The following is a 27,342-nucleotide window of genomic DNA, read 5'->3' as shown; positions in this document are numbered from 1 at the left end:
AGTTTGGTAGTGCTGTGCAATGCAATACATTTTGGTATTGATCTGAAACCAAGTAAATACCGGGCCACTATTGCCAATACCAATACTAATAGGGATACTTTTAACTTATAAAGGAGTTTGATTCAGTGTTTCGTGATGAATCAGCATGACTTTGCAAATTCTTTTGCAAACACATTTTAGTGATGATGAAATCATTTTTACTTTCCAGAGCACATCTGTCAGCTTTATCATATTTTTGAAGCTTGCAATGAGGTCCAAAAGAAGGTTATTTTGGAGATCTGGAGTATCTGGAGTATGTCTATAATATATGTTCCTATTGTTAAAACAAAAGCTGGACACCGTACAATCATTCTGGGCTCCACCACAGGGAAATCTACAGCCGTGCACTCTCCTTTCTAAACGAGCCTCACTTGTAGAACAAGCACAACAACATCTAGGAACATGATATGACACTGTTACCTGCGACTTCTTCCTGAATATCATTGTGACAGGCCCTGGCTGGTTTATGTAAAAGGCAGACATTTGCTTAAACACTTGTGAAGATATCACACAAAAAGCAGCTTCCAGACTAAAAGAAGAACCCCTCCTCCCATGAAACCTCACATTCTTGACGATTTAAGCTGTAATGTTTTTGTGCATCTCCAGCAAATCCCAAAATGCTGCACTATTTTTTTAATAAGCACGTTTTATCGAGCTACTCGACTCTATCAACTCTGTGATTCCTCTGCGCAAAGTTCTGAGACTGGATCAGCAGCTTGTTTCTTTCCTGTCCTCCACTCCGCGCGCTTATCGCGGTGGGTGGAGCCAGGCACGTCCCAATTTATTCATCAGGTTGTAAAATCTTAGAGAAGTAGTCGGTCAGATGAAGTGGTGACACAGAGAAACAACAGCCATGGCGAGGTCTAAGGCAAGAGTGTACACTTGTTGCGCACTGATACTACTCTGCTTGGTTGCTATAATTGTGTGTATTGCTGTACTTGCGAGACGCAAATGCCCAACTGGCACTTTCTCGAAAGCTGCAGTGGCCGCAGACTCAGGGAGATGTTCAGAGATCGGACGGTGAGTGACATTTGAAACTTTTCAACCAAATTGCTCTCTTTACTATGTTCCAACTAATGCAAAATATGCTGTTTTTTTTTAACCAAAGTTTGGCAAACACTAAAACATTTTGGGGATCTTAACCTGGATAATCATCATCACGGAAGTGGAGGATTATGGTATTTCTCTATTTACGAGGCAGCTCCTCACCCAAGTAATGAGTTCATTTTAAATGATAAAAAAGCTTCCTTAGCACGCTTCAGTATGCGATTACATAACCATGTAACATTTCATAAGAGAGGAAATTGGAGGTGATTTGCAAAACATTTCCCTACTTTTAAGGCGCACTCGACAACGAAAATAGGAACGCAAAGTGATGAAGGACATTCTTCTGTTCATTTAGGGACATTCTTCAGAAAGGCGGCTCGCCAGTAGATGGCGCCATTGCTGCGCTTCTGTGCACCTCAATCACGAATCCACAGAGTGCTGGTATCGGAGGGGGGTCCATATTCACAATTATGGACGTCTCTGGTAACAAGACACCCTCACTCCCCTTATTCTAATGCAGCGCTTCAGGCCTGCCGGGAAGAATCAAGTTATAATGTCTCATCTTTTCAAAGGTAAAGTGAAAATCATCAATTCCAGAGAGACCGCCCCTGCAAACTTGAACCCTGACCTGCTTAAGTCATGTAACAGCACTATTCAAGTAAAAAAAGGTAGGCTGCTTTTCTTTTATAAGACTTCTGCATCAGTTTTTTATTCCCCTGCGTCTTTTGTAGGCTGTCTTTCTTGTTTTAATCTTTCCATGTGTCATGCCTAATTACCGGCTTGAGAAGCTCCACATTGAGTAATGAATTTACAAGCTCAGCGCTCAAAGTTTAAAGACTTATGTTTGGTGGTTTGTCATGACATAAGCAGCAGATCCTGTCAGACCATTCTGCAGATATATTTTCTTTGACAGGGATGACTTCAAGTAGCTGTGGTTACATACCCAAGGCACTGCAAGATCACAAGTGCTGGAACAGCAAAGTGATTAATCTTCTATTCAGTTTAGTGTAAATGTAGGCGGACATAAATGAAAAGTAAAGTATGTAAATGATATTGTGTAAACATTATTAAACCAGGAAAACTGTAGACATGTAAAAACAAATAGTCAAATAGAAATATGGGGTGGCTGTAGCTCAGGTAGTAGAGCGGGTCACTTACTAACCGGAAGGTTGTTTCCATCCCAGTCTGCTCCAGTCTGCATGCCAAATATGCTCTGATGCATCCATCGAGAAGCTCGACGGATGCATGTTAGTTAGATAGCACTAAAAACCTAGCAAAGTGATTGGGTGAATGAACAAGTTGTATAAAGCGCTTTGAGTGCTCAGATAGAGTAGAGAAGCACTACATATGGATGATAAAGGAGTTACAGTAAACTCAAAACATGAGTAAATGTATGTGTTACTGTGATCAGATAGCAGATGGATTGGGGTTCCTGGGGAAATTCGAGGTTATGCAGAGGCACACCGGCTTTATGGGAAGTTGCCGTGGGCCGACCTCTTTCAGCCGACCATCAAACTGGCCAGGGAAGGATTCCCTCTTCCTTACGTCCAAAGTCTATACCTCCCAACCATCAATACAAGCAGCACCCACTCACTGCGGTATGAAATATGTCGACAATGTGAGTTCAAAAATATGAGGAGCAAGCAATTAATGTTTTATCTCCCTGTCTTTGTCTTTTAGGAAACTATATTCAGACGAGAACGGAAACCTTCTTAAAGCCGGTGATACTGTGAAATTTGAGAAACTGGCTGACACTTTGGAGATGATCGCAAACGAGGGACCAGATGTGTTTTACAGCGGAACAATAGCAAAGGATTTAATCAGTGACATACAGAAAGAAGGTATTGTCAGACAGGTTTTATCCTGCTCTCTTTTCTGACCATTTTCTATGTCTGCCAGGCACAATGATCTAATTACAAACGAACAAATCAATTAGCTCTGTGAATCTCTGCCATTATCCCTCATAGGCTACACTGTGGGCTGTCTGGATCCATTAAAAGTTTTGATTATGAGATGCACTGTGTTCAGTTGTGCTTAGCAGAACCATTTGTTTCAATGTTTTTGCTCAGGAGGAACACTCACACTGCGGGACTTGGCCTCATATAAAGTTACGGTGACTGATGCGTGGGCTGTTCCTTTGGGAGAGTACCAGATGTACTTCCCTCCACCCCCTGCCGGAGGAATCATTCTCAGCCTCATCCTTAACATCATGAAAGGTTCCTGTTAGACACTGACTGCAGAGATTCTGATCATCTATACTTTGAAATCACGAAGTGATGCTTTTGGATCATTTTATTTTTTGAGCTGAGCTGTTCAATTTATTGCATTTATTGGTTGTTGCATATGGTGTTTTTTGCATGGAAGAAACAGGTCCTATTAAATCTTTACAAGTGTGATACAGTGAGAATATATTTTTAAATAAAATAAATAACAATTGTTTATATTTTCAGGATATAAAATGAACTCAGAACTTAAGACGACTGATGAAAAAATATTATATTATCATCGTTATATTGAAGCTTTCAAATTTTCCAATGGATTAAAGAAACATATCCGAGATCCAAAGTTCCACTCAGATAAAGTAAGTATCTGAAAATACCACCAAGAAGATTCAGGCATTAGGTTTCTCCAACAAGTAGAAATTCATGTTTTACCAAAACTAATTTCACTCAATAACAGGCAAATCAGTTTATAACTTTTATGTAATGTGTGGTTTTTTTTTTTCTGGATGTTTGGTTGATATTCTGTTAAAACAAAAGTACCATAAATTAGAGACATTTCTTTGTAAACTTACAAATTAATCAGGGGATCAAGTAATTATTCCCCCTTCACTGTACAGTAATGTGAAAAAGAACTTGCAGGACCTTTGCTGTACAGTCTTGTAGAAAACTAAGTACACCCCATGATTCAGTGGTGTGTTGAACCACTTTTAGCAACACTATCTTAAAACAATCATTTTCTATACGGCTTTATCAGTCTCTCACATTACTGTGGAGGAATCTGGCCCTCTCTAGGGTCTGGATCATGACTGAACATTTGCGAAACTGAACGTTTGCAAAAAAATGTCTGCCTTTTACATGCTTCACAAGGTGCCAAAGCCCAAACCGTCCCTCCTCCACTACTGTGCTTGACAGTTCGTTATGAGGTGTTTGTGATGATATGCTGTGTTTGGTTTTGGTCAGTTCTGGTGTTGGTGATGTTCCATGAACCCAAAGTCAGTTTCAGTAACTGAGGAACACACCAACAAAGCCTCTGCCTTTGACTGTCGTCCAATTCATGCTGAACCAAACGCCTACATACAGCCTCACCTCTGGAAGCAGAAAATGTAGCGGTCTGTTGTGGTGAAGAGAGATCTGAGTGTGAAAGCAAAACTGTCTATTTACTGCTCAGTCTATAGATTCCTACTCTCACCTATGATCACAAGCTCTGGGTAGTGAGAAAGGAAGAGATACAGGCAGTGAAAATGAGCTTCCTCTGAAGGGTGACTGTGCTTAGCCTCTGAGTTAGGATGAGGAGCTCAGGAGGGGCTCAGAGTACAGCCACTACTCCTCAAGTTGAGGTGGTTTGGAGAAGAGGCCTTCTTCTGTCAACCCTTCTAAACAAGCTATTAGTGTTAGTCTTTCCTCGCTGTACTGTGAGTTTAGAGGTTTTCTCTAGTTTATATCAATTTCCTTGAGCAATGCACAATTTGACTTTAGGGTAAATTTACAGCAATTTCCAGTCGTGGCAAGATTGTAGCATTGTGTTAACGCAATGGAACACTCTAGACTAGCAAACGTCTTCTTTTATACATGTATGTGTGCTCACTCTTACATCTGATCAAGTGCATTTGATTAACAGCATCTGGCTGCTACTTACCCTCTTAATTCTTATGGAAGCAGTAAGGGTGTACTTAGTTTTTCACATTACTGCATAGAGTGCTTTCCCCCGTAAATCTGCATTTTCATTTCAACATGATAATTCTGACAGGCGGTGTAATGTTTGAAATAAGTAAAAAATAAGAGTTCTAAAAGCAGATGAGCTCAAATCCCTTTTAGATTTGTTCTAATTTGTTGTTTGTCTTGATATTCCTGTATTTTCTCTAATGCGTTTGTTTTTTTGCCATCTGTACTTCTAACAGATGGCAAAGAATTTCACAGAGGGTAGCTTTGCAGACAACATACGGATCTTGATCAGCAGCGACAAGACTCACGATCTCCAGTATTACGGCATCACTCCGTATCTGGAGAGCATGGGTACCACACATGTGTCTGTGCTGACCGAAGATGGATCCGCTGTGTCTGTCACCAGCAGCATCAACCACATGTCAGTGTCTGGATGAATCTGTTTCACTGTTAGGAAGCAGCTATCAAAAATGTGTCTTCCTTTGAAACTGAAAGATTAAAAAGGTTTAAGAGATTATTTTTAGAAGCTGCTTTGTACAATGGCTGTACTGCAGAATGAGTTTGTGTTGTCTGCGTCACAGGGTGTAGATCTAGTTGATTTAATGTTGTTTTCTTTACAGATTTGGCTCCAAAGTCTTCTCTCCAAGTACTGGAATCATCCTCAACAACCAGTTGCATGACTTCTGTAGAAGAGCTGAAAGTATCTCTACAGGTAAAGGATCAGCACGATCCATTTTACATTTAATATTTATGAAACTCAAGCAATCACGGGAGAGCATTGGGCAGAAGAGGTGGCACAGTGAGGATTCTTTCAATGGCTTTTTACTAATGGCACAAAGAGTTTATTTTTTAGTGGTAACTGTTATTTTCCCTTTCAGCAGTGGGATTAATGAAACACTGCCTCATTGTTAGACAAATCTTGTGAGACCAGTTTTAAACTGGAGCAACGGGTGACTCAGGAGCTTGATACAAAAAACCCTCCAAAACGTTATCCTACCTTACGTCAAGATAAACAAGATAAACTATGTGTAAACACATCTTGTTGTGACCTATTATTATCTCACAGTTCTGAAATCATTTTCCTGACACAACATATTTTTCTTTTATGTAATTATGTCAAAGATTCAGATGAGGCTGCCGTAACTTTAAGACACATATTCCTCAAAATCAGGTAATGTCAGTGCCAGCCAGCTGCTCATCTAGGTCACTGGGACAGTTTGGGGCCCAAAGGAGAGACTTCACACTTGTAGTTACATAAATACAGAGAAATTTCCACAGTTCCAAAACAATTAGGAAGGTTGCAACTTACTATAATGATTATAGCATATTTATGTATATATGTCTGTATGTACCCTATCACCTCCTTAACCGGTGGACTAATCTGAACAAAACTTTGCACAAACATCGTCACACATACAGCGATTATTAATATTATTAATACAGTAATTTTTATGTTTCTTTTTTCAATCATCCCTCTGCAAATGCGACGTTACGTTCTCCGTTTTTTTTGTTTCACATGTCATGTTCAGTGTACCCCACCTATACCTAACTTAAAGGTGACCAACATTTGCATCTGTGTATTGATTAAGTCACCACTAAAATACACAATGGTGTTTTTGCTAGTAATTGTAATAGAGATATGTTGATGTAATTGAGGTATTTATATACATGATAAAAATGCATATTTAATATTAGCATGTTAGGTTGTGAGCATGTTGGCATTTTAGCATTTAGCTAAAATTAGCATGCTATTGTTAGCTAAATGCTAAAAGCTCTTCTGTACCAAAGCAGGGGTTCATGGCTACGGCTGTACTGCACTTCATCTACAACCTCCCTCAATAAAATGCAGCAGCGCTTACAGGCACTTACAAAAGATAGCTTGAATCTATGTGATGGAGGGACAAAATCCCGTGTAACTACAAATTCCTTGCAAAAATTCTAGACCTAGTTAATATGAAGCTTTAGCACCTTTTACACCTTTAGGAGCTGTGGATATCTTTCAGTTTTTCAAATTAGAAGAAATTTCTCATTTCCAGACAGTGTTTTTTATTGAGTCTCAATATGGAGAGTGTCCTTTGTACTAAGAGAGACTAACTATTTATAGATATCCACTTAATTAGTGTTGCCTGCTGAAGTATTAGGCTGAACTTTAGAATATTTTTTGCACAGAAATAGTTCTGTGAACATTTCCATCAGTGTCTGATGTCAGATGCGGAACAAAAGTAAATGGCACATGTCAGGGTTGAATAAATGCCCTTCACCCTCTGCTTCACATCATTCAGAAGCAATCATTTTGTGATCATTTTTCTCCTAACAGTGATGAGTGTGGATTGTAGTTTTGTGCTGTCACTCAAGGCTTTTGTTGTATTTCTCAGGAGAGCAGCCTCCCTCCTCTATGGCTCCAGTTCTGCTGAAGTCTCAGTCGAAGACACTGGTGATTGGATCGACTGGTGGGAATATGATCACTACTGGAATGGCCTCGGTATGTGTCCAGGAGATAAAATGATGCAAACCCTCTTTGGTGTTAGAGTAAACATTGTAGTCAGAGGCATTTCCACCCTAATCCATTCATTAATCATTACTTTCCCATCTGAAAGACTGCAATGTATTCTACTATTTCTCTTCAAGGCACTCATAAACCACCTTTGGTTTGGAAAGAGCCTTAAGGACGCAATTAATACTCCAGTTGTTTATGTCGACTCTGAAAATGCAGTAAAGTTTGAACCCAACTTTGAAAAGGTACGTGTAAATATTCAGTGTATTTAAATGATAGCACAATAAGAAATTCTGCTTTTGTTCTATCGGAATCTCTTCTCCTCTTTGTACTTCAGGATGTAATTGAGGCTCTTAAGAAAAAGGGACACAATCATCAACCAGCAACACGTTTCTACAATGTAGTTAATGCTGTGGAAAAGGAGGACAGCTGTATCTCTGCATGGTCTGATGAAAGGAAAAAAGGCAAAGCAGCTGGTTACTGAGGCCAAAAACCAGGGATGTTAGTTTAATAGCATAGCTTTAAGGTTATACCAATTCGTGCAGCCACAAAACCACAAAATCACAAAATCTGTAGCAGATGGTGTCTGTCCTGCTGGAATATCATTGAACAAGATGCTGATTATCTGTCTTCTTCAGCTGAGTACCTACAGGAGCATGTAGCAGTTGAACTCGTGGCCTCTAGACACAACTGACTCTAACAGTAACATGATGGATTTTGCTGCACAAGAAGAAGCAACAGCCTTATCTGTGACTGTGCCTGACCCCCCCCCCCCCCCCCCCTTTCACTCTTCTGCTTATTTGTACACATTTTACCATCTGGTACTTCTGCCATTTCTCTCTTTTCTGGCATTTCTTTCAGGTTTTCTGTTGTAAAAGCAACAGATACATATGTAAGGTACATGATACTACACTCGTGTTTCAGGCATGTGCATAACAAAACTGAGTCTAATGATAAAATAATTCAATGTTCAAATCATAAAGCCAAAAGAGTACAAAGAAAACAAATACATCATAAAAACTGAAAAAATGTTATTATATTTTATAAATTATTGGGGATATATTGATATTGAATTTCATTATCTAAATTTTTATCAGCCAATTTAGGATAATAGTTGGTCTGATATTTAACAGCCAAATCTTTCTCTTAAATGTTGATGTAAGTCCAGAATTTCACAATCATGCAGATATTCAAAAAATATTCTTTGTTTGATGCCAAAATTTGGACATGGCACCAAAAGACTGAATAAAAAAAAACCCAATCATCCACATAGACTGCTGATAAAAGAAGTGAAAGAAGCACATAATTACTTAAACCTGCGTTCTTTCTAAGCATCGGGCCAGCTAGAGACAGTTGTATAGAAATCTGTGGGAAAACGGCTCGATTGTGGTGGATTTATAGGCTCAGTTCTTGCTTTTAAGTCTTATAGATTACATGTTTTGTAAACTATGCTTCACATGATTGTTCAGATGGATGAAACAAAAAAATGGTGACAGGCATAAAACATTAGAAATAGAACACTACAAAGTAGTGGGTAACTTCACAGTGCCCGTGTCCCTCTTGTATATTCAGGCTTTGTAAAACTCACAATTACAACTAAATAGGCTAAACCACCAACACTGGTGTGATTGTCATTGTCAGCTTCACAAAATCTAGATGTAACAGACTATAGAGATTAATTCATAATGTTGTCTTAAATTGAGATATTCGTCCATTTGGTCGCAGGGTTTGTGGCATCATTTGTGAAGTCATTCAATTTAACCTACTAGGACATGGCGTCCACATCAGTGGACATCACATTTTGGTTTGTCTAGACCAAAATACTAAATTTTGCTCTACAAGGGCCTGATATCCACTTACGAGGACATTATACTGCCACTGTTCTATCGAAATTTAAATAGAATGTCCTCTTATGTGGATCTCATTTTTCTCAGAAACAAAAATCAGGAAAAAAAAAATCAGGTACTTTTTTTACATTCATCAGGTCCCAAAAAGCCCAAATAGGAAAGAGAAATTAAAAATGCATGCCATGAAAGAGTTTAGGTTTTAGGAGGTTAAAATTCTTTTAAAAAAAAATGAAATACTAAATATTTTTTGCTTCTTTGGACTTTAGTTTTTTTTTCTTTTGGATCAGAGGTTCTTATGTCTGACATATAAATAGCTGTTCATGCATAGCATTTTTACCTTTTGCACATGAGCTGCTTTGTCACTGTTTATTTTATGTACATATATCAAATGAAAATTTTGCATTTGTGCAAAACATATTCCCTGTGTGTATAATAGTAATGGATACATCTTCAAAGTTGCTCATTTTTATAATAAATGGTTGAATGGTCAGTACTTGAAATTTTACCTTAAAATGTTATAGATGCATTGAAAATCTGGTTTCTATTTTTTTTTATAAAACCAAAATGATTAAAAAATGAATACACAGTTGAAAATAAAGTAAACAAAAGGAAAAAATAAATTCTGGTCGCAGTCGATGTTTGACAGCTGGGCAGTAATGGCTTTTTTGTGGATGTACCAATGTGCCCTTCTGCTGTTGGGCTCTCCCTCCAACCTGAGGTCACTGTTATTGATGTGTGCTCTGTAAATCCATTCCCCTGCACCGTAATGTAGTCTGTGCAGCCTGTCTATATTGTTTCTCATTGATCAGTTTGAAATTTTTTGTGGGGGACATTGTAGCAGTTGGAACAAGATAATCTGATCAAACGTTGACTCATACATTCAGCAGAGACGTTTGCTGAGCGAAAGTTTGACGCACTTTCCAGTGAACACCTACAGCACGCAATCAATTCTCACAGCAACACAGATAAAATGTTATTTTACTCCTAATACAGGAAAATAAATCAATCCTGAAGGGAAAAGGTCAGATGATAAGATCCTGGTGATTTTTAGGGTGGGCTGCTTTGCCCCGTCACATGGTATTTGGACCTCGGGGGGTGTGACAGTCACACTGTGCCCTGACCTTATAGGAGCCACCTGCTGCAAATGTCACATTACCATGTCTGGCAGCAGGAACAAAAGGTTGCCAGGAGAGGATCATGGGTAGGGCCTCATGCGATGACCACCCTGCTTTTCCCTGGCAAACAGTGGCAGTTCAGGCATTTCCCTGACAGTTCACAGCAGCGCAGATGATCCGCTGGCTGGGAAACAAGCACGACATTCCAATAACCAATCCCAAACAGCACGGGCTGAGCTGATTTCTTTGATTGCCCTATTTGCAGTCTAATCTGCATAAATAAATAAATCTTCCTTTTGGGGGTCAGGTGCAGGCTCTTCTGGTGACCCAGATGTTCCAGCTTTTTGGTGTGTACTTTGACTGTTAAAATAAAACCCAACATCTGCTCTTAGTTTGAATTGGTTCATTTATTGGCAGTCAGTGTTGGGCATGAGACAGATACACAAAGGCTACAACAAGGAAGAGTTTGACATTGACACATGAAAACAAACTACAAACCAGGTGGACAGCCTTCTCCATTACTCCCAGTAAACATTCGACATGGAAAGAGGTGTCCGCTCTGACTGTGAACTACATTCACTGATCTATTTTCTGTTTTATTGCGTTGTCCCATCGGCCGCTTCCCTTTTTTCTCTATTGCTCAAGCTAACAGCGGGTCGCAGGGCTCAGTTTCATAGTCGTTATTGTAACTACTGAGTTGGACAAGTGACAAAACACCGAAACAATAACACAAATCATTACAGCAACAATCGGACAAATTACGGATACACACATATAACACACAGCAAACATTTATTATATATCTAGTGATGATTTTTTAATGATTGCTTCAACAATCAGGAGCCGTCATTTCCCCATCTGCAGGTATACTTTCAGCAGTCTGCTTCACTGCTTATAATCGATGTACACAGAGGCTATGCTATGGTGAAACTGAAATATATTAAAAAAAAACATGCCTTAAAGTGCATCGCAGTGTTTCGGTCAGTCTAACTTAAACATCATGTGCTACTACAAGCAGACTAGAACCAATAGATAACAGTCATGGCTGCGTCTGATTAGAAAACACAGGACCACTAAAGTACAGCATCAATAAATGGGAACGACAACATATCTGTAGAGACACACGGCAGTAGGAAAGGGCAGCTTGGACACTGCTCTGACTTAGTGGCCCGCATGAACAGCTGGCTGTGGTGTCACAAATGCACTGAAACACACAGTGGGGATGAGCACAACATCTCAATAATCACACAGAGAAGGGAATAAGAGCATTCGGGCGAGTACAAAAACAATCAGTGACAGCTATCCATTGTTTGGTCCTACCTGTTGTCTTCTAAGATTGCTTTGTTCACCGAAAAGTGCACAAAAATAGCCTGTGGAAACACAACAGAGCCATGTTTTGTGTCCTCATTTACAACTACACAAGGGTGTGCGTGGGTATTCACAAGTGGACATTTGGAAAGGGGGGGAAAACGCAAAAAGTCGACCTAGCAGTTTTGCCGGGCGTCACGTGATGGGTTGTCGGCTGTATAGTCTGTTGAACTTGTGTCATAGCTTTTGTTGAGAGATTAACAGAGAACACACAATGTGGAGCTAGGCCCTGCCTGCCAGAGATAGACTCAGTCCTGGTAGAGAAACCCGGAGGGACCCACTGTTTCCAAACTGGCTCGAGTTCCTCTTCAGCTACCGCCGGGATGCTGCTCCTCCATCTGAGCAACTGATCTCAAACCTCCTCAAGATTGGCTTCTCAGCTGCCACTGTCACAGAGAGAAAGAGAGAGAGAGAAAGAGAGACAGCAAGCAAGAAAGAGAGAGAGCACTGGTTTGTTAATCCTTCCAGCCCCCCCTCCAATGAAACCGCACCTCGTTCCCAAGAGCACCATCCACCAACACAGTAAGTCATAGCCGCTGTGGCCTGTCGCTTCATTGTCACTATCTTGTGTGGGTTAACTCAGAGATGGTTAGGAATAGCTTGGTAGCTGTGTCGGGACAAGAAGTTCACAATGTGGGCACTGGTCTCCCTCATGTCTTGAGGGGTAACTGGGCTCGTGGTGTGAGGGCAAGAAGGCGAAGGAAGTAGCGGAGTGCTGTGGGACGACGTTTCAACCACAGTTGAAAGAACCTCGGAGACAAAACGACCCCATCACCTCTCACAGTAGTGAAGGGTAAAGTCTTTGGAGAGCTGCTTCTCCCCTAACCCCCAGGGCTCCAGCTCAAATTTGTCCCCCACATCATCCTCATCTTCTTCCCCATCTTCATCTTCCTCCTCGTCCTCATAGTGGCTGGGCTCTTCAATGGATGTCTCCAGGTGGTAGGAGTAGGGCTGACCCTCGGTGTACTCGTAGATAGTCGGCAGGCTGCTCTTTAGGCTGCAGCGCCGGCGCAATGCGACTAGCAGAGGCTGAGGCATGGTGAAAATGTCCATGTTGTTCCCTAGGTCGATCCAGGCCAGGCTGGCGAATTTCTTGGGGTCTTTGAGCATTTCGGTGAGGTCTTTGAGTATAGCCAGGGTGAGGCGGTTGCCATTGAGGGCTAAGGTGCTGAGTTTGGGCAGCGAGGCGAGGAAAGGCAAGAGAAACCTCAAATTTTCGTCAACAAGTTCGGTGAAGCTGATATCTACAGCCACCACACTGTCTCTGTTGTTTTGGAGGTAGAAGGCGACTTGACGGACGTCCCGGGTCGAGAGGGGAATACCAGACAAGTCGACGGAGTCGCTGGACATTTTTTTCTGTAGGGTTGTCTTGAGACTGTTGGGAATATGAAGAGAAGAGAGTGGTATTACTTAGATGTCTCTTGCACATACACAGATAGAAATTGCTTTTGGCTGGAGGATGAAATGATCTTTGAATGATTCCCCGATTGATGAAAAAAACAAAGCAGTAGTTTTATGCTGTGTTTCCTGAGCTGTATAAAGGAGGGGGGTAACTGGTCCAGCTTGAGCGGAAGGCTGGTACAGAGACTCCAGCATGGGGATTTGCTAGTGTAAACAGAAGAGTCAAAACATCCGAGCGAACCAGCAGCTTGAGCTTAAAGCTCTGTGGGCCAGAAGCACGGGGCTCCTTATAGTGCAAGGTCACAACCGTTTCCCCCTGCAGAGATAAATTATGAAGTGCTTTGGAGGAACTAACCTAAATAAATCTGGCCATTTCAGTTATGGGGAGGCTAAAGAAAGACATGACTTTGCCTCTTTTCTTTTGTTGGTCAGCAACGTGCCACCTGATAACAGATTTTGGTGCAATTGAGCAAAGGAGTATGGAATCACACAAAACGTCCCCAGTTTGCTACACATAACAGAATCTTCTCATGAGCCGTGGCTGACATGTTGTGTATGTATGTCTGTAACACATCATGATTAGGCCACAAAACATATGCCGCAGGAATGCAGCAATGAATAATGCGTCATTAATTCACACTGCTTGCCATTAATAAATTATCACGTCAGAATGACTATTCATGCAAATAGCTAACACTTAATAAATTACAAGCTAAATATGATCTCACCCATTAAGTAACCTGTATCATAATAACTGTGATTCTATTACAGAAAAGTGCTTTTTTGTTTGTTTGTTGTAGACAGCAGCTTTTGACAAGCCTCTTTGAGAGGGAAGAACATGCAATGTGAGTTTGAAGTAGCCAAAAACATTTAGCAGGTGATGAATAATGTCACAGATAAACGATCATGAACTCATAAAGGAAAACTTGATATCAATCTTGTTTTTGGCTTCTGACTGTGGCTTGTCAGCATTACTCAGTACTGTATCTGTGGATCAGTGGTTCATGCAGCAACATGTAGATGTACACCTACCAGCCAGGTTTCTCAAAGCACCTTATGTATGAGGACTTTCATAAAGGTCGACTGAGCGCAGTGGAAAACTGCAGTGAGTTTGGTGGCATAGAAATTAGTGCATTAACTCTGATACTGACAGACATTAATTGTTGGCAGATTGGTTTAATTTGCTCACATGAACATACACTGATCTGACTACAGTGACTTTACAACACCTGCTAAAAACAAGGCAGGCAAACATTGTTTAAGCTCAGCAGATGCTTTAACACGATTATAGCATGTTTGAAAAGTTCAGTCCCTCTGCTTGATTTTTCTGTCTCTAAAGGGAATTTCTGAGTTGAAATTAAATCAGAGAAGCTTTAAATGATTACTTTTCTGCCCAGGATTTCTATCTGTTTCAGTGCATACTCGGTATAACCCCTGGAATATCTTCAAAATCCTTTCAGGACATTGCATAATGAAAGCACGATTTGAAGCAGAATCTAAATATAGGCGATATTATGATCCCTTTCTGCAGCTAGCATTCGTTCCGAAAACATTTCTGAATTACTTGCACGCTCCTTTGCCCCTTTGTTTGCAGTCGCTTACATTTACAAGCTCCCAACTCCTCACTCACCTCCTCACCCCAGCCCTAGAGGAGGCAGTGTGTTTAACTTGAGCTGTTACTGAAGTGGCCTCCAAGCTGATTTGGTGTCAGAGTGAATTAAAGCATTCCCAGCGCCCTTGCGACTTACTGTGACATGCACCTGTCACTTGTTATGCACCCAAGTGGGGTTTTTTTGTGGTGCTGAAAATGGATGTGCCCTCAGCAGCATGCACAGCTCCTTTTTTTTTAAAGCAGGTGATGGGCTGATGATCAAATAACTTGTGAAAACCCCCCAAAAATCTGCAGATATCACCAGTATTTAAAAAGAAGTTTTAATCAGGTGCAGAGGACAAGAAATATGCCAAGCATGCTGCACTTCTATCAGACTCTTGTGAGCCAGAGTTCTTTCTCTCTCTTCTGTCTCTCGCAGCCTTTTTTACATGACAGAAACCTCATTTTAACCAGAGGCACAAAGGTCCTAATGGCCGTGGCAGAGGCTTCGCTCCAGGTGTGAATAGGTTTTGATCACACAGCTCCTTCCTTTTCAGACAGGCTTTTGAGCCCAGTCTGCACAAAAAAAGTATGTCTGAGGCATACACACTGGAAGCTTCTTTCATCCTGCGTCAAGATCTGATACCAGAAAACATGAGCGCTACTAATAACTTTGAGTAGATGGTTTTTCTTGTGGATTTTACATCCTCAAAAACATAAATATCAGGGCTCAGTTTAAATTAAGAAACAGTGCAGAGGTATGATGCTGGATATCTGTGGCTAAGTAGATGCCCAAAGAAATAATAATGGACACTGAATCCAGTAAGGACTTACAGTAATGACATCAGCCTTTAATAACAATGCATATTCACAAACAAGCAACCTAATAAACACCCTTTACATAGTTAAGAAATCAATTAACTTTACATTGTGGTGCCATATATTAAGTATTCCCACCAAGAGTGCACCGCTTCTCTCTATGTGTGGCTCATCAGTCTCCAAGTGTCAGCAATTTAATGCAACGAGGCCCCTAATTCAGTAAGCAGAAATTGCCAAGAAATTGCTGTTGGGATTTAATAAAGTAAATATTCATTCTAAAGCTTGCTGAGTAGAAGTGAGATTATATATATATATATTTTAAAATTAAGAAACAGTTTTTTCTAAACGTGCAGTTCAGTTTCCTCCTCATCTCCCCTCTGGGCTGTTATTGCATTACTCACGCCATTTTGTCTTTTTTGTCGAGTCATTTACGTTCAAACTTTTCTCTATTATTCCTCTCAGTCCTCTGGTGGGTAAAGCCCATCTGCACGAGATGAGCAGTCTCGTCACATCTGCTCCCTGATGTCACGTATATTTTCCACTGCACGCTCATCATAAAGACGTACAGATGAGGTCGACGTGCACTACAGATAGAAATCACACGCACATAATCCCTCTCAGCACTGCATTGTCCTTCATGCTGCAGGGTATTCAACCTCACACTTCACAATCCGTATCACTAAAGGCAGTTCCCTCCCATGCACCAATCAGCCGCAACATTAAAGCCACTGACAGGGAAAGTGGATAACTCTGAATAGCTTGTTGCAGTGTAATGGACTGCTGTGAAATCCTGGATCCTGGTGTTTATGTGGACATTATTTTGACATATACCGCCTACCTAACATCCCTGCAGACTTGGCTGACATCCGTCCGTACAAGCCCCAAGCAAGTACTTGAGGGAACTTGTGGTGCTTTTGAGGATCCTTTAATGACCATACAACACAGATTAAGCCTAAAAACTATATGATAGTTATTCTGTTTCTGAGTGTTAGGTGAGAAAACAAAAGCAAATTATTAAGTCACGTAAAGCTTATGGGAAAGAAAAACACTTCTGTAAAAGTCAAAAAAGAGAAAAGGTCACAAAAAGTGTCTGCAAATTTTATACTGACATGAATTTAGCCTTAAGGTGAGAGCACTTCAGTAGCGTATCTGGGTCACTGCATCCATCAAGCCCATTTTTTTTCATTGCACTTGGAAAAAAAAACAAGGAAAGTTTTCTAGCCAATCCTAAATAAACTAATTAGATTAGATTGAGATTAATGGGATTACTGAGTTTCAGATATTAATTCAGTGTGGCATTTCAGTCACACAAGTGTGTACAGTACTTAGAGGACTGCGTGTGCCGCACTAATGCTAGATAATGAAGGGATGAACAGTCCCGTGGCATTAAAAAGGACTGAGCTGTTTCTGTTTCCTCTGAGTGGAGAGAAACCCCACAGAAGTGGATTTGTTGCTTTTTTTTAAATTTTATTTCTTGCACAGAGGAGCCAGGCTGTCTGCAGCTGAACAAAGATGGAAGAGAAAGGGAATATAAATCCACTCTAAATTTGTATTTGTGACACACTTTCTTTGGTTTATTTGCTCTGTAAATGTAAAACAATAAAACCTTATTTGACAAAGGATAGACTTGGAATTTCTACAAAAATGCTCTTATGGTTGTGTGATAGTTATAAAGTTACAGCCAAGAACACAAGCAGCGGCCTAGCTGCACCTCTGAAGTTCACTTTTTTAAAAACAAAATATGATGTTTTTGTTTAATTATTGACAAAAAACACGGTTCTAATGTTTTATTACACTCAAAGTTGATAGACTGTTTATAAAAGATGGACATAGTAACAAGTTTGTCTCCTACTGGTTTCTGTTGGCTTAGGTTTAGCACTCGACTTCGGACAAGAGAGTGATATTGTAGAGGTGCCAGCTTAAGCCACGGACTGTATATGAAAGATGGTGTCGGATTATGATATTACTTTATGTCATGTTAGACCCCTAATTAAAGAATGTGAATTATTATGTAGTTTTAGTTTGCATTATGCTCCTGAATTAGAAGAAGGTGATAACTATTACATTTGGTAAATTGATTTGCATTACATTAGACTGCTGATTTATTGTGAATGGATGATATTGTTTTATGATGCATTATACTGCTGAGTTATAAGAAATATTGTTCACAGAAAGTCATCACCTTATTTGTCTGATTAGAAGAGAACAGAGCATACTGCCCCATCTCATCAGGAGCAGATAAACAGGGAGCCAAGGTCGTAGCTTAGGCGCTGTGTGAGAAAGAATGTGAATGTTTAGGCTTTTATGATTAGGTGGGGGCCACTAGAGGCTATAAGAGTTTGATCAAGGCTCCACCATTTTGAGATCTGATGCTGTCTGCTGTATGGTGTCCATCTCCCACGCGTGTGTTCATTAAATCATCGTTTGACTTGACCCGGCCGGACCAGTGTGGTTATTTTGGTTTTCCTCTTGTATCCATCCCCAATATTTGAATCCGTAACAATGGACATAGCTACTGTGAAAAAGCCGAGGGTTTTTCGCCTACGTCATCTGTGTGTTTAAAATCAGATGTAAGCAAGCGGCAGATTTGACTGAGAAGCCAAGAGACACTGGATAGTTATAGGCTAGCAACTTAATAATCACACATATCCTGCTTTAACCTTCTTTTTGACTCTAATGTGGAACATGATTTACATGATAAACATTAGATTATAATTATAATCAAGAAGACTTATAACTAGTAAGAAACAGGGAGTCAAAGGGTAATTTTTTCTTAGACATCTCTACAGCTGCACTCAAAAAAATCCGTTGTTGAATGAACACAATTTAATCATGGCATCTTTTTCACGTGACTTAACCAAGTACAATAACCCATTTTTGACCATGTCAAACCAACACAATTGGCATTTGGTGGTTTAATGTAATCAGATTACGTTGGATCAACGTAGTATACTTGCATTGACTTGAAGTGATTTAAATAAGTATGTAGAGTGAAATTTGTTTTAATTCATTCTACACAAGTTAAAAACTTGTGTAAAAACACAATGAAATCACAATGAAATCTTGTTGTTTGAACAACTACTTTGTTAATCAAGGCAATTACTGCTAGTCTTGCTTAATGAACCAATATGGGGGTTGATGATTTCATAGAGACAAACAACCATTTGCTCTTACATTCATGGGTAACTTAGAATCACCAATTAACCTAACTCTAATAACACACTGCAAACCAGCCAGATGTGGATTTGAACCCAGGCCCTTCTTGCTGTGAGGCAACAGCACTAACCATCATGCCACAAAGATGTCAAGCGAGGCTTAACAAAACTAGGAAAGCTATGATTAGAAGGCTTGATACAGAATTCTCTGTACATTTTTGTCCTTGACAGGTTAAACCACAATAAATAGCAATAGCACATACATGGTGAGGGTATAGTTGTCTGGCTCTTAAAACTCCAGCGATTTTCCTGCAGTTTGACATCTAATGTGATCTTGTGAATTTTGTGAGTCCAGGCAACTAACCACTCTTACTAGATTGTATCATGTCATCTCAACAAGAACAATTTAAGTCCTACCTCAAAGCACACTGTGCGCTGTCGATCTTACGTGCTGCACAATAATGTTTAATATTTAGTATTTACTGTTATATTCCCATATATCATCATGATGTTGTTTATTCTATTGCTCTCGTTTTCTTCTGCGTGTTTTCTTTTTTCATTCTCAACAGGTGAAATTAATAAAAAAAACAAAAAAACAAAAAGAACAAATTAAGTTGCTGAATTTCATGATTTAATTACGTTCACCATAGAAACATGCAATTATTTAGTTCAAATTACAAGTTTGAATCTTGTACATGTAACAACCACCCAATTTCTTTTTTTTTTGAGTGTGGACTTCTTTTAGTAACAAGAGAAGTCGCCTCCTGCTGACCTTTAGAAAGAATGCAGGTTTAGCCAATGTTTTTGTATTGGCTAAACCTTGGCTAAATTTTTTTTGAGGGGGTGGTGGGGTTGGGGGGTTGGTTCTTTTTACAGTTTATAGCCAACGATGACTAGTCGGCTTGGATAGCATGGCACATATAATGACTGTAAATTATCTGTACTCAATGAACTGGACAAACCAAATTCGATTCTCTTGTGTGACTGAAACTCGGCGATACAGCACCCAGTTGTCACTCAAAGCTGCCATTCCCTAAAAACACTACTTTCTTCTTCTGGCCACAACAATAGTGTAATAATATATATTTTCTGTACCTACAAGGCAAGTAATTACAACACAAGCACAAAATTATGCCACACAGTATAATACATACTTTAGTTATTGTAAAAAAAATATTCACAAGCTTTAAGTTATATAAGAATTCATCATCTTATAGTTCTCAACAAAAGCAAATTAGCTACTGACGTTTTGTAGATATGTGACTGTTCCCGGTCACAAAGGCCTAGAGACTGGATTGCGACAATTTAGCAACCACTAGTAATGAGGGGAAAAATATTTATTCCCTGACCTGCCGGTGAGTGGTGCCTGACAGTTGATGGGAAATTGATTGGGTACATGAAGGGTTTTGGTACATGACCATCTTTACAACCGATCTTATCCAGCGACAGCCAGCAACCAGTTGCAATTTACTTGGGGAATACACATTTTTTCCTATTGATCAATGGTTGTATTACAGCTCAGTGTTGGACAGCTCTTGTTCAAAGTGCACATAATTTTTTTTTTAATGTACTAGGCTTTGTTTATGCAATAGTGTCATAAATGAAAAAGAGTGGCTATGGAGGCTAAGTCACTTTTTACTTTATATCTCAGAGAAAAAACTTAATTATATGGTTTAATTTTTGTGAGCTTCACAGATGCTAGCAGATGTCCTAAATATATCTAACAAAGTCAATCTTTGTTCCTAATTTTAGTAGTTATTCCAGGCTAAGCTAATTGCTAAGCTAAACTGCTAGCAGAGTTCCCAAGAGGCAATGCAAGTTACTCTAAATGACCTTATAAATATTTGAATCAGAAATAAAATGATGAGTTAAGCTCTTAACTGGGAAAAGTAGGCTATCTCCAAAAACTTAAGTTTCGGAGGTGAATTTTCTTTTCACAGTCAGCAGCAGACTGGACCTGTCTCATCTCTTTCTAGCCTTGACAGGTATTTGTTCATGAACACAACAGCAGGCGAAGCTGTCAGAGCTCACAACACCTGCTGTATTAATATTCTGTTTTAGGGTGGATTTCTTGTTTTAATGATTCATGTTGCTCCTGCTGTCTCAGCCAGTGTCACACCGTCTAACTGCAGGTTTATGAAGCCAACAACAAGACTAAGTGAAAAAGAGCATTTAGCTATCGGAATTTAGCGACTGTATGATTCCACACATTTTCAGAGAAGCTGTCAGTTTCAGTAAAGTCGTGTTTTTTTCCTCTTCCGAGCTGAAATAAATGTCCGTGAGGACAACAAAGCCCTGCCTGTGCAGCTGAACAGTGAAATGTCTGATCTACATAAGCTTTTCTTCCAGTTTTTGCGTGTCACCTCTGAATGACTCGCAATAAACCCGTCTGATCTCGCTGAGCTCACATCGTCTCGTTTTCAGCCCTCAGATTGTTTTCATCTCTTTAAAATTAATCCATTATTTGCAGTGTGTAGTCAGATGTAGAATAAGCAATTACACGAGATACAATTATGATAGGCTTTTTCTGTTCATGAATAGGATTACCAAGTAACACCTAGACACACAAAAAGCCTATTTGTGTGCAACCTAATTCTCTATTCATCATTTGCACATCAAAAGCAATGCACTTTTTCATGAAAATAGCTACAATTACATTTTAGCACAACCCTCCCAGCTTTTTTTGGCATACAGATGGACACGTTTGCTGCCACTTTTGAAGAGCGAAATGCCAGTAGCGATGCAAATCCACTGCACAGTCCTCTCAGATATGATTGACAGCTGTGGTTATTCTTAACGTTTCTATCAGGTCAGCCCGTGGCCAGCTCCGTCGTATTTCAGTGTTGGGTACAAAGATGAAAATCTCTACTGCTCGACATGGAGCCGAGCCCTGTTCTGTTGTGTGTGTGGCAGCTGACTTATTACAGACTGAATGTCTGGACAGAAGGGCTTACCAGGCCTGGGATTTCCGTCTGGACATGCTCTGCCTCAACCACTTTGAGTGTGGGGTCAGGTGATAGATCAGCTGTCTGCAAATCTTATCAGAAGACTTTATGGTGTCTGCATCCTGTAGACGAGGACAGAAAGAGTGCTGATAAAGGAACACAGAGCATGAGAATAATAGTACTAAGGCAGCAGCTTTTTCTACCTGTGGAAGTAAAAGAGAAAAACAGTTCTTTGCAGCTCTTTATATCTCTCAAGGTTTTAAATCCTGCCAAGTTTCCTCTTTCTTTTTTTTTTACACTTATCAACCTTTAGCTCCACCATATTTCACCTGAACAGAAAAAAATATGGTTTATTATTATTCTTGAAGCCTTGAGCTACTCCTGAACAATACACAATTTGCTGGAGCAAGAAAATCTAATCACATGCAGCATGCACTGGGAAGCAAAACACAGGAAGTAGTAAGCAGAGGTGAGATACAGCAGCTACTGATAAACCCAGATAATTTCAATGTATTAATCATGCTGTGGCTCCTGGTGACCACTGCCTAAATAATAATAATAATAATAATAATAATAATAATAATAATAATAATAATAATAATAATAATAATAATAATAATAATTCAGTTTTCATCTTTGATTTTTCAGACAGGCTGAATTACACATTCCCATCTGTATATAAAATTCAACCTTATTCTGTTTCGAGGTCCTATTTTAATTTATTCAATTTTGCTGGCACTGTCAGGTCACTCTGGCTTTATGAGTTTCAGGTATGAAAAATTTAACAAACTGCATTAAGCGGTTTTCCAGGATTCTTACTGAGCAGCTATTTCTATTTTCTTAAGAAGACAGCGATTCACAAAAGGAATTCATAAGGGAAATGTTCTTAGGAGAAAGCTTTCCTTTGCAGAGTGCTAACACCAAGCTTGTCAGGGAAACACAAAAACACACAGAAAAAAGGAAAGAAACCTGACCTTCTTAGGACACTGCATCTCTCGAGCCAGACTGAGCAGCAGCTCGTGTGAGATGGGATCCACTAGATTGAGGAAGGCAGCGTTTTTGTACAAGATGTCGTTGAGCGATGTGCCTTCTAAACCCAGATCCTACCAGAGAAGACAAGATAACAAAAAAGAATCACAAACCCAGCAAGATGCAGTTGCAGAAATACACAATTAGGGGTCTAAGAATATAGATTTAGACCGACAAACAGGTCCCTACTGTGTCAAGGGCATCGTGACTCCTAATGGAAAGATAAAAGTAGCGTTTTGTTTTAAATATTCATTAAAGAAGACGGGCTGCGTTTTCATCTACAGTAGCAAAGTGAAATGTAGGTGGGGGAGTCACTGGGGAGAGGCTATGTTTGGACATATCACCCCTCGGTGGCACTTATCCACAGGGCATATCTTGACATGCCATAGTGCTTACTGTTTGCATAAAGCAACCCATGCCTGACTCTCTCTGACCTCATGTTAATACCTCAGATCAAACCTCTGATTTCTACATGCTCTACTTTCATTGGTTGTTTAAAACTTGGGGAAAAAACAACTCAACCCAACAACTTTCAAATGCATTTAATATCTCAGTGCACATGCATCTATTTTTCCTGATTTATAATTCTCTTCTTGCCGTGGCACTGCAATATGTTAGAGTTTGAATACATTTCATTTGTGCTGCACGTAAATACATCTGCAAAGAAGTCAGAACTGACAGCTGTCGCGGCAGCTTGCACGCAGTTATGATGAATCCGAGAGGATCTGCAGTGAAAAAAAGAAATCAAACCAACTAAAAAGAGGAGACTTCAGATGACCTTTCAAGAGTGATGAGACAAGCAGAAGTCAGCGGTGCTGCTGTGCGCGCTGAACCATACCAACTCGCCTTCATCCACATGTCCATACTCAAGGTCCTAATGAGCCAATCTATGATGGTGAGCACTTGTGCAGCCCATGCAAGTTTAATGAGAAAAGAAAGCCTTTGAGACACTACATATGGTACGCACACACCTGCGCGCATGCACACACATTCAGACACATCCGCTTTTTTTCCTTCCTTAAACACAATCTGCATTGATTGTAAAAGACAGTTGGAGTGGGAGGCTTGCAGCTCCACATTCCCGGCAGTCCTTTTAACAAGGGTGGCAGTAAACACAGACTGAACCCAAAGCACGGGAGAAGCTGCTTTTGCTCTTCTAAGAAAGACTTCTAAGAAAGAGAAGGTGTAAAAATATCTCCCTTCAGTGTTCATGCCTGATCAACTGTCACGTGCGAGTTTGAAACCAAGCCATGGATCTGTCCTCATATCTGCAACGAAGCTCAGATCTCTTTCCTATCTGCGGCAGAGCTCGCTGTTACACACCAATTAAATCTGCAGCTAATTCTGAGAACAAAATCTCGCCAATATCTGCTGCAAACGCTGCAAGAAAAAAAAAAGATAAAGTGAGGATCATTTAATAAAAGTAGAGCTCATTTAGGGGAAAGTGAGCCTCCCGTCCCCTGTGATGTGGCTGTCATGGAGCCTGGCCAGGCCAGTTTGTCTCCTTGGCTTGATTAAGGAGGTTCCACTCTCTCCTGTGTCAAGGCTTCAGAGTAATTAACACCGGACTGGTCAACAGCTAAAAGACAGAGGAAAGCCCTAAGGGCAAGCAAACAAATTAGATCACTTAGGATATTGCTGTATCTTTGATGTGTCCACATATCCTTTCATGCATGTTTTACACATTTGCCAAAGCAGGCGAGAAGAGGCTTTAAAGAAGCCCTTTGATTAAGATCCTGTATGGTGGAGTGTAGGACATTTGAGGTCATGTGTACAAAACTCGTCCTACTTAATTTTGCAAAAACTACATCTTGATGATGATGCATTTTAGAGGTAATTGATTTAGTTTCCTCAATTCATTTTAAAATGACAAAAATACCAAATCTTCACATGACTATAGGCACACACACACACACACACACACTAGAATATTTACAAAAATAAATAAATAAGGAAAGCAATGACAGTGGCCTAGATTTTCATTTCTTTAGGTAAGAGTTAATAAAACCTTTTGAAGTGGAATAATATTTTGCATTGGTGAACACAAGACTTCAGGGCTCTCATTGTTGCCGCTGGAGCACAGGCCATTACAGTGAGAGAGAGAGACATTAAGAGTGGGGAGTGATGGAGGTGCTAGGTCGCTCTAATGGGCACATTAGAACAGCCTAAGGAAAAGGTGAAACTCTGGCTTTAGAAGGGAAGGGAAACAAGGACAAATGCAGACAGGGATGGAGATTTATTTGTGCTCTGCATTTCAGGAAATATCCAGAACCATCAGGAGAAAATCAAATTTGAGGTAATGCAATGACACAGTGTGGAGTTTGAACATTTCCTCATTCGGTGGGTAGGTAATCCTATCAAATCTAATGTCAACACTGAGCACGTTTAGCCACAGTGAGAGAGAGAGAGTGGTGAGTCACGTGCTGTGTCTGCCAATGAAACACTGTGTCACAGGTACAGTGCTCTGCCAGTGGCCTACTTTCCATAAAAAACAAATGCTTCAGGAGGAAGCGGCCAAAGGAGTGAGCCCACACACGCGTGTAGTAACCGCAAAGGGAAATGAACGAATAATGTGGGCTTAGGTCAGAGGTCAGAGGTCGTTACAGAAAATGCAGGAGAACACTACAGTGCACCTGTGCCACCGCTACATTTTGGATATGCATGCAAAAGACTCACTCACGCACGTACACAGTCCCTCATCGCTCTCTGTGAGATGGGAAAACAATGCATGCCCGCATCAGCACCACAGCAGGCTTTAGGGCAGCGCTGCTGTTGGCAAACAACGTCCGACTTCACCATGCCCTGTGCAGGTTCCTTCCTTACCTTCCTCAGTAATTTGAGCACGTCGGTCGCCTGGTCTATCCTGCGGTCACGGAGCAGCTTCTGGATCTCTTTGATCCACGCCACTCTCCTCGTGTACGGGCTGTGGTTAGTCCTTCGCAGCATTCCAGGCAGTTTGTCTGATTTGAGCATCAGCGCAAACAGAAAGTCCCCGCCGCCCCGACCTCCCCTCTCGCTCTCTCCGGCGCTGTTCAGGAGCTTGCGTCGCCTTTTGGAGAAATTCTCGTTGTCCAAGCTGCTCTGCCTGCTCAGTCTGGAGCCCATGGTGTTGTTGTTGTTTGTTGGCTTGTTTCTTTCTCTTTTTTTTGACACAGTCAGACAGCACCACTACCAAAAGGACAATCCCATGCTGAGCTCCAGTTGCCCGTTTCCAGCAGATGCTCCTAAGTGGATGGTAGAGAAAAAAAAAAACCCCAAAAAACAACAGCGTCGTGTTGTCTGGCTCTGCGACTGGCTGTCAGTTGGCTGGGGATCCGGTGCAGAGCCACATAATATCCAAGAACGCTCTAAACGATCATCGTTGCCTCGTGCACCCGTCACGCGTTAGTATATCTCGCTTTGTTTTTCTCCTCCGTCGCTGTCACCGTGCGCTACGTGCGCCAAGCTCAGATGATGATGATGATGATGCTTCGGCTGCTTCATCCTCCGGTCGTGTCTGCTTTTACGCTGCTGTTTAGATTTGTGCAACGTGGAGAGTCCGACCAATCGCAGCATCTGGTGCCTGCTGCGCGTCTCTCCTCCCAGCCATAAACCCCCCTCAGCCCTCTCCCTCTCCTCCCCGTGCAGCTGCAAAAAGGGGAATCAAATCATAAGAATATTCAGCACGTGAGACCAATGTAAGCAAAAGAATCGTTGAAAGAAAGGGATTTAAAAAAAAAAAAAAATGCCCTGAATGTGCCACTTTCAGTTTGATTTTTTTTTTTCTCTTAGGGGGGGTCTTCGGTTTATCCTCCAGAAGACCTGAAAGTTTGTCTTTTAGCTCCAGCTTCTCAAGTATGTGCTTCGCCATGGGCCCCGGTATAAATCTGAAATTTCTCTTTTGGCAGTCTTGTTGTTGTTCAGCCTTTGCATGAGCTGTCAGCTCCTGTTTGCATCAATCACAGCTTCACTAAGTCACAGAATTCACTGAAAAATATCCACATCCCGTCTTTTTGTCAAATTGCCATCTCTCTTTATTTATTTCCACGGAGGTCGGTGAATGGGGGGCCCCTGAGGTGCAGCCAGCGACATAATAGACAGCTCTCAGTTATTTCAGCCCCCATCCACACCTATTCTATTTGTAGCCCAGCTTCCATCATTGTGGCTTTAAGGACTTTGAGCCTGACTTGACCTTATTTGCTGGCATGATTCAGGCTCACTCTTGTTTAGTGATCTGTTCTCTAATAATTATTTTCCCCGGCTGTGGACCGGCCCAGCTGCATATTTTTTTAGGGGTTGTAATTATGATTGACCGGTGCCCTTAATTTAATGCAGCATCCTCACGGCACTGACTTGTTTTGTCAGATCCTTGACTCTCGGAGCAATGCTGGTAAAGCGACCCAATTGAACAGCTTGCTCTAAATGAACTGGTCATTCTGCTTTCCTGTTTCAGGTTTGCAAAGCTTTTGTGACAAGAGAATTAAATCTGCACCTAGAAACAGTTAATGAACATTAAAAAAAAAAGATTCTCAACCCAGTGGCCAACTTTTGGTGGGGTCTGGTGATGATTAAGGTGCACCGCTTTTACAGATTCTGTTTGATTTACATATCGCAGGGAGCACTACTCTG

The 27,342-nt window shown here is 40.7% G+C and overlaps 2 protein-coding genes across 4 annotated transcripts in view; one reads left to right on the top strand and one right to left on the bottom strand.

The window, feature by feature from the left end:
- Window positions 1-698: 698 nt before the first annotated feature.
- The window catches only part of LOC146507171 (glutathione hydrolase 5 proenzyme-like), a 46,802-nt gene continuing 20,158 nt past the window's right edge, over window positions 699-27,342 (top strand). Inside the window, exons 1-13 of one of the 3 annotated variants that reach the window (XR_014877236.1) lie at window positions 858-1,059; window positions 1,442-1,569; window positions 1,659-1,754; window positions 2,498-2,684; window positions 2,767-2,927; window positions 3,156-3,302; window positions 3,537-3,667; window positions 5,207-5,391; window positions 5,591-5,682; window positions 7,346-7,452; window positions 7,599-7,709; window positions 7,802-8,332; window positions 9,069-11,163. Coding sequence is in view for 2 of the 3 variants with exons in the window: in XM_085180596.1 (XP_085036722.1) it covers window positions 893-1,059; window positions 1,442-1,569; window positions 1,659-1,754; window positions 2,498-2,684; window positions 2,767-2,927; window positions 3,156-3,302; window positions 3,537-3,667; window positions 5,207-5,391; window positions 5,591-5,682; window positions 7,346-7,452; window positions 7,599-7,709; window positions 7,802-7,948 (1,659 nt within the window). In the remaining variant the exon portion in view is untranslated. Of the gene's footprint in view, window positions 1,060-1,441; window positions 1,570-1,658; window positions 1,755-2,497; window positions 2,685-2,766; window positions 2,928-3,155; window positions 3,303-3,536; window positions 3,668-5,206; window positions 5,392-5,590; window positions 5,683-7,345; window positions 7,453-7,598; window positions 7,710-7,801; window positions 11,164-27,342 lie in introns of those variants that run through there. The other 2 variants (XM_085180596.1, XM_085180597.1) reach the window with 2 other exon arrangements.
- Window positions 11,722-26,252, bottom strand: lrrc75ba (leucine rich repeat containing 75Ba). Its single transcript, XM_085180607.1, has 4 exons — window positions 25,558-26,252; window positions 22,680-22,808; window positions 21,715-21,827; window positions 11,722-13,169 (listed from the first exon to the last, which is right to left on the bottom strand). Exons 1-4 carry the CDS (start codon window positions 25,837-25,839, stop codon window positions 12,566-12,568), a joined length of 1,128 nt encoding a protein of 375 aa, XP_085036733.1. The 5' UTR covers window positions 25,840-26,252; the 3' UTR covers window positions 11,722-12,565.

This window comes from Neolamprologus multifasciatus, chromosome 12, assembly GCF_963576455.1.
Source record: "Neolamprologus multifasciatus chromosome 12, fNeoMul1.2, whole genome shotgun sequence".
Taxonomy (NCBI): domain Eukaryota; kingdom Metazoa; phylum Chordata; class Actinopteri; order Cichliformes; family Cichlidae; genus Neolamprologus; species Neolamprologus multifasciatus.
Note: the sequence above shows the minus strand (reverse complement) of the source record. Positions and strands in the feature narration are given on the sequence as shown.

Excerpts from the sequence above, each read along its gene's own strand:
- lrrc75ba (XM_085180607.1), bottom strand. The coding sequence starts at position 25,839 with ATGGGCTCCAGACTGAGCAGGCAGAGCAGCTTGGACAACGAGAATTTC. Across the intron at positions 22,809-25,557 it reads TGCTCAAATTACTGAGGAAG|GATCTGGGTTTAGAAGGCAC; the intron begins GTAAGGAAGGAA and ends CTTCTCTGGTAG. Across the intron at positions 21,828-22,679 it reads AGATGCAGTGTCCTAAGAAG|GATGCAGACACCATAAAGTC; the intron begins GTCAGGTTTCTT and ends CCTCGTCTACAG.